General features: G+C 41.1%; 1 protein-coding gene and 2 non-coding genes across 3 annotated transcripts; all 3 read left to right on the forward strand.

Moving 5' to 3' along the window:
- Nucleotides 1–126: 126 nt before the first annotated feature.
- On the forward strand, nucleotides 127–199 carry trnar-acg (transfer RNA arginine (anticodon ACG)). The gene has a single exon. It is a non-coding gene; the product is annotated as a tRNA-Arg (tRNA).
- Nucleotides 200–1,000: 801 nt separating this feature from the next.
- Nucleotides 1,001–1,073, forward strand: trnar-acg (transfer RNA arginine (anticodon ACG)). Its single transcript has one exon. It is a non-coding gene; the product is annotated as a tRNA-Arg (tRNA).
- A 462-nt stretch (nucleotides 1,074–1,535) lies between these two features.
- vamp3 (vesicle-associated membrane protein 3 (cellubrevin)) lies at nucleotides 1,536–6,563 on the forward strand. The gene is made up of 5 exons (XM_003973607.3): nucleotides 1,536–1,688; nucleotides 3,080–3,158; nucleotides 4,587–4,745; nucleotides 4,832–4,883; nucleotides 4,966–6,563. Coding segments are annotated over exons 1-5 (312 nt in total). The 5' UTR covers nucleotides 1,536–1,686; the 3' UTR covers nucleotides 4,986–6,563.
- The last annotated feature ends 418 nt before the right edge of the window (nucleotides 6,564–6,981 follow it).

Genomic DNA, 6,981 nt, shown 5'->3' on the forward strand with positions numbered 1-6,981 from the left:
GAGCAGCAGTTGGCTTTCAATGGTGGGGCAGACACATACAGCAGTAGTTCAACCTATTAATTTTTAGTTTTAGTTTTAACTATTCACGCAAAAGTCTTTATTGATTTATCGTCGTCACAGACACGTGGGCCAGTGGCGCAATGGATAACGCGTCTGACTACGGATCAGAAGATTCTAGGTTCGACTCCTGGCTGGCTCGCTTTTTCTGATTTCCATCTCCTACCGTGTCCGTGATAACAAAACAATGCAAATTATGTTTATCGCTTCAAAGAGGTTAAACCTGTAGTATTTTGTAACCTGAAAATTATTCCTTCCTGCACAATGATTCTGTGAATCCTGGGTTTTCATGTAAAAGAGCCCAAGATCAACTGCTGCTTTTTATTAGACTGATGGGCCAAACATAGCGAAGAGTTCAACGCATATATACTTTATATTACAATGACAAAAAAGACTTTTCTGACTTGTAGAGTTCTAGTGGAAAAGAAAATGACTCATACAGTGAAAGAAAATGGCTACATTAGCGTCATTCTCAGGATGTTGGCTGCATATATGTATGCTGTGGTTTGATGCTTTCCCTTTCGTTCCTTTACTCTGGTGTTTTGTGTTTGATTTTTTTGTTTGTTTGTTTGCGTTGATACAGGATTGTGGTGTGGAGGATTGAGCCAGGACCAGGTTCTCTGCTAATGCACCTGCACGGAGGAGGCAGAGACTTTAGAGGAGTCAGAAGGAGGTAGTGCCTGCATGCTGATGAGGCTGCACGAGAATCTAAACAAACAATTTTTCTTGCCAATGTAAGATCCCTGGACAATAAAAGGGACCAACTGAGGCAGCAGTTTGGAACATGCAAACTTGTCAAGAACGGTTGCAGTCTGATCATCCAACTACCACACCCAGGCAGCCATATTATATGTTCCTTAGCCTCCAACAAGCAGTCTTTCACCATGTAATGTGTTTGCCTTTGTAGTAAACATAATAGGTATTTACAAGAGCACCATCTCGTGGGCCAGTGGCGCAATGGATAACGCGTCTGACTACGGATCAGAAGATTCTAGGTTCGACTCCTGGCTGGCTCGCTTTTTTTCTCTATTTAACCTTTGGGTTTTTAATCTATTTATGTCCATAAAAATTGTATGTATATTTCAAAAGAAGTTTAGCTACACGGGCAGGTACATGTGTTTGACACCTTAAAGTGAATAACTATGACCGGGATGATTGAGAATCTACAGACACCTTAAACTTTTGTTAAGTAATAATATTAACTAACCAAAACCTCTTCGTGTGAAGTCTCCAGTACGTGGTGGGATTCCATCATGTGTCACATGCTGGTCATGCGCTCTCTGATCTGCTTTGCCTCAGTTATCATCTGGTTCAAATGATGGAATGGGGTCTAAAACGACCACAGAAGCAATAAATCACGATATTCGCAAGCTATCTCAAAGTATTTAATAAAACTTATTACCTATTTTCCATAAAATATTTTGTTGATTTTTTATTTTTTTTTACAATGATGGAATAAATAGAAAAGAAAAATCAAAATACTGATTTTACTGGCCTTTAATGCCGAACGATTAGCCGTGTCCTGTTTCCGACAGTCCGTGAATGCCGCATAACAACTGACAGTGGTAACTGTTACGGCTTGGCACAAGAAACAGCGACCGTATCGTTTCAAGAAAATCTACATTCACAATGTAAGTCTACTCTTTTTTATCGCCAAAGGTCTTTCTTGCAGGTTAAAGGTCTCTTTGCCAACCTTAAGAACCTTCTTCCGGGTGATTTTGCAAACCAGATTGGCAGCAAAAGCAACGCCCAAAACTTTGCCATTAGCATGCAACAAGTGCTAACACGTAGCTAGCGTTTACACGTAGTTTATATCAAAGAGGAATAAGTTGAGAGTCAAGCGTAACAAGTATTTCGGCGCTTTTGGGGAAATAACATTCATCTGCGTGTAGATTAATATTGTATAATTGGTTGTATGTAGTTTTGTTTAGTACTGCGTGTCTGATGCTAGCCCCTTTCCCTTTGATTGTAAACTGGGTACAACCTTTCGCTACTTATCCAACATAAATAAAACTGGCAACAAAATCCATCATAAATGTGTTTTGCAACTCTTATTTGAATAAAGTGTAAGTTTATCAAGAAGCACGTCTGGGTGAACCTGAGGGCCTAATCGGAAATGTTTGGAAGCTAAAGTATCGTTGCTGTATTGTTATTGCTGCATGATGCTATTAACCGATTGCACACTTGCACAAATCGTTCATTTCTTCCGTAAACGGATTGAATCTGACTTGTCTAAAAAACAGGAACCATCCATCTATGAATCACTTCCATTCACTTCTGGTTGGCCTTATTTTTTGCCTTGAAAGCACAAATTGAACTTTATCACAGATATATCCATCAATAACGCAACTGAAAGTTTGTCCTTCAGGAAGCCAAACCATTATTCGTGCATACACACTTTTTTAAGTGCCTTACGTGGTTTGAATTCTAAAATTCAAGCATATTGGGTCATTTCCTGAAATTATATTTCCACCTGTTTGGTTTTTGCCCTCACCCAGTTGACTGAAGTCTATTTTACTGAATCCATAAGAATCACTTCAACCACAATCAGGAAACTATAGAAAAATATAAAATACAAGGGATGATGTTGAAAACCAACAAATCATGGCATTCTGTACTGTGTCACATCTAAAATAATGCAGGGAGGAAGGGCAGATGTGTTATAATGTATGCTTATTAATTGTGCTGTGCCATGAGTGATCACTTTTCTGTGGGATTTTCTTATTATTGTTAATATATCAGTGAAAATGTTTCAGTCAGATATACAGTAATACCTTTTTGTGCAATTAAAACAGTGCATGTTTGCATTTAGGTCTGTTGTTTGAGACCCAAGTGAAATATTAAAGCATTTCTGCCCTCAGACAGCGGGTGGCGTCAGTAACCCTTGCTTTAAACACGTGTCTAAAGTCTCCTTAGATAGGAATAAAAGAATAAATGTTGGATGTAGACCGGTTTACATGATGGAAACCTACATCTGAGTGAATTTTGCGTGACGTTTTATTTTTTAAATGAATTTCACCAGGTCAGCTGCCGGTCCTGATAGTTCTGGTGCAATGTCGAGCAACAAGCGCCTCCAGCAGACCCAGGCTCAGGTGGATGAGGTACGGTGCATCTCTGTCCCAATGTCTTATTTTATATGCAGCTGTGCTGGTGCTCTGCAGAACTGTCCACTATTAACCTCCAAACATTGCTTATAATGTAACACAAAGACACAAACCAAAATCCCTGGGGTGCAGTACATAATACACATTGTTGCTGCAGACTTCGGGTGTACACTTCTTCATTCTTATGGAGGCATAATAAGTCGCACTGAGGAATAAATGTGGAAGTGTAGAAGAATGGAGAAAGCGCAGCTTTCCTGGATGGACTTGCAACAGTCCCCGGAGAGGCTCTGGAATGGTGCAGCTCTGCCAGCTAACCTGTTTGCTCACCGTGAAGAGCCTTAAAGTGAGCAGCCTGTCGTTTAGCCAAAACAAAGGCTGATCAAAGAATTATTCTCAACACGTGTTTTTTGCTAGCGGTGAAAACATTGCTTGCGTGCTGTTTACATTTCTAAACAGCCTCCTCGCTGGGGTCTTTAAGGGAGTGAGTAGTAAAATTAGCACCATCTGCTGACGTTCTCAGTAGCCCCGCCCCCTCTCATCGCGCCAGGTTTGAAAACCACTGCCTTACTATATTTATTTTCTGATCAGTCACATTTGAGAAGCATACCAGATGAGCTGTCACAGAAAATAACAATAACACAAATGACTTATTGAAAGCAGGTGAGTGGATATCTTTTAAGCACGAAGGCTTTGTTTTGAGACGTAAATGGGAAGGTTTCCACCGTGTGAGTGCAGTGAAATGTTGGAGAGAAGGGTTGTGGTTTTTATAACCCTGATAGCAACTGACTCAACTCCTTCCCTCTCCCCTCTCTTCCTCACTCTCTCACCCTACATGACAACCTTCTTCCCTGACGTATGACTTCAGCGGTCTTGCGTAACCGTTGGCAGCCGCGTCCTGAATCACCACACCGCCGATTCACGAGCTCTTCCACGCCATGTGGCCTGTCGAGGCGTCCAATGATGTCATTTTTAAAAAAAATAATTTTGTTTATTTAAATCACGCTTCAAACGTTGCGATTGAAGCACCGCAGAACCAACGTGCGGTTCTTTCGTTCTGAACGTGGCTCCTGTCGTCCTCGTTTCCAGACTGTGTGAGTGATGTCAGTCCCTCCCACACACAACTTTACCTCCGTTGCAGCACACAGAGGCTCTGATTGGTTGTTGGTGGATTATGTAATTATGACTGTTATGTAATGCCTGCATGGCCCTGCACAACCCTCCCCACAACCCTCCCCACAACCCTCCCCACCCTGCCACTCTGTCTGTAGAAGATGGGCAACACCAGGTTTGTAGATCAGTGGAACAAAGAGTTGGTGTGCACAAGCAACTCAGGAAGGCTCAGATAGGTCTTCCCAAGTTAGCGTGATCTCTTTTCTCACTGTCAAATAAAATGTGATGATAAACTAAAAGTGCATCTGTGTGCAGGTGGTGGATATTATGCGCGTCAATGTAGACAAAGTGTTGGAGCGTGACCAGAAGTTGTCTGAACTCGACGACCGGGCAGATGCGCTGCAGGCCGGAGCCTCCCAGTTTGAAACCAGCGCTGCTAAACTAAAGAGGAAGTACTGGTGGAAAAACATGAAGGTACCTGAACAGTCCTGAAATGGTACCTGAAATGTCGTATGTCCATCTTCTCATGGGTGTATTTGTGGTTTGTTCACCTCCGGCAGATGTGGGGCATCCTGATAGCTGTAGTACTGATCATCATCATCATCATCATCGGTAGGTATCGAGCTCCTACTGCCTACTTCCATTCACCTCTCCTGGTTGCCCTCAAAAACAATTGTGTCCACTTCATTCACAGTTTGGAGTACTTCACAATAAACCAGCAGAGATGAGGAGTGAGGGAAACGATGGAGAGACGTGCACAGTTGATGTCTCGGAGATGCTGCTTGGTCAATGGCTACTGAGCTTCACAACGTTTTCCCTTCTCACAGGGGGCTTCATTCCTATCCTGTTGCTCACAGTGCGTGTGTGTGTGTGTGCGTGTGTGTGTGTGCGTGAGAGAGAGAGAGAGAGAGTCAATGCTTGGTAATAATTCTTTACACTGAATTTTACACTGAATGATGCAACAACGTATCCAACCATATTAAAGGTGTATCAATTAGCGTGCTATAACACATGCCAAAGAATAAAAGATGATGTAATTTAAGCCTCTAAGAAACTAAATGGAACCTCCTCAAATGTTTAACGAAGCTCTAACATACACACACGGTCTACAGACTCAGGATGAGACATGAAGAACGTTCACTCTACTCAGCTTTTTTATTATTATTATTATTATTATTGTTGTTGTGTTCATTATTATCCAATTGTGCCAGCTTGAAAAAGTGCCTTTGTTGGTGTTAGTTTGGATTAGAAATTCTGAAATTGGGGCCTGTGCACAAATGGCAGCCTTTCCCTATATTTGAATTGAATTTCCTCCTCCTCCTACTGACCATCCTTCCAGATTCTGCCCTCAACACTCAGGAAATCACAGGCATTTTGAGTAAAAGTGCAGCTACTTTTGGCTACAGGTGACGTTTCAGACGAGCAGCTCGGCGGCTTAATTCAATTTATTTGAAAAATCACAAGAGGGGGGTGAAAAGCAGGATGGCAGGAAAACTGGACGAGTGATCGACACTCAGGGTGGTTTCTTTTTCAACTGTCACTCGTACTTTGTCTCCCAACTCCACAGAAATGACTAAAGAAACCCATCTTTACCTATTGCTGCCTGTGTTTTCCTCCATTAGTTGTAATAGGCTGCTCTCTCCATCTGCAACAGGTTGAATTTTGACAGTCCGAGTCTGTTACTTTGGTTGTTTAACCGAGAACCGACAAAACTAACGTGAGCACAGCTTTCTGCTGGTTATACTGATTCCTGTATCATTTCATCTACAAGATTGAATTTGGTTGTATGTTCAAATAAATCACATTTAGATTTGGTTTAGATTTTAGTATCTCCAGATTCAGGCCCTATAGCTGAGCTGGTTTATGGAAGAGTTAACAGTAGTGAATCTGATCTCAAGGACGTGTCAGTAAACCTGCCTATTTGAAATGACAACGTAATTTAGTAGCAGACAAACTTTTAATGTTTCTCCAATGAAGAGCAGCTGAAATATTGCCACGCCTTTCAAATGCCTTCTAAATGTCAGATGAATGTTGTTGCCTGTTTAATCACCTAAGCATTATTAACCTTTAATGACGTATTTGTTTGATTCCTTTGGCCATATAGCCCGCCTGATTGATGCAAAGTGCTTTTTGAGTTCCCTATTTTAGTTCAGTTTTTTCTTCTGTTGGCTTTGGTTGATATAGAATTAACATTTAGAAAACACAAGTTGCTATAATATACCAAAAGAAAATGAGCATCTTCCTGGCTGTTTCTTCTGTTATATTAAAATAAATGTGTTTTATTGAAACAAATGATTTGCCATTACTCTGCAGTCTTAAAAATTTGGGCAGGGGTTTAATCAGCATATGTAATGATTGCACTCAGTTATCTGTAGGTATGAAAGTGTGAAACCATTCTTACAATATGGCAAGTACAATTCTGATCTCTCTTCCTAAGTGTCTCAATAAAACTAAACTGAAAATAGTAACTCTTGACTATTCTGTTAAGCTAAAACACCCATTTGACTTAAAGGGCGTTAGTTTAGTCTCGCCATAAAAAACACTAGCTAAAACGACTGATTAGAAATATAAAGCTGTAAAACTGAAGACATTTACACACCTGTCCACTCATTTTTATTGAGGTTGAAGGGTGGATACGGTGTATTCGTGGGGAGGCTCGCATCTTTTCATACCCGCGTACACCGTAGCGGTTCCCTGGAGTCTGCACGGT

The sequence above is a fragment of the Takifugu rubripes genome, chromosome 19, assembly GCF_901000725.2.
Source record: "Takifugu rubripes chromosome 19, fTakRub1.2, whole genome shotgun sequence".
Lineage (NCBI taxonomy): Eukaryota > Metazoa > Chordata > Actinopteri > Tetraodontiformes > Tetraodontidae > Takifugu > Takifugu rubripes.

Excerpts from the sequence above, each read along its gene's own strand:
- vamp3 (XM_003973607.3), top strand. Across the intron at positions 3,159-4,586 it reads CCCAGGCTCAGGTGGATGAG|GTGGTGGATATTATGCGCGT; the intron begins GTACGGTGCATC and ends ATCTGTGTGCAG. Across the intron at positions 4,884-4,965 it reads CATCATCATCATCATCATCG|TTTGGAGTACTTCACAATAA; the intron begins GTAGGTATCGAG and ends CTTCATTCACAG.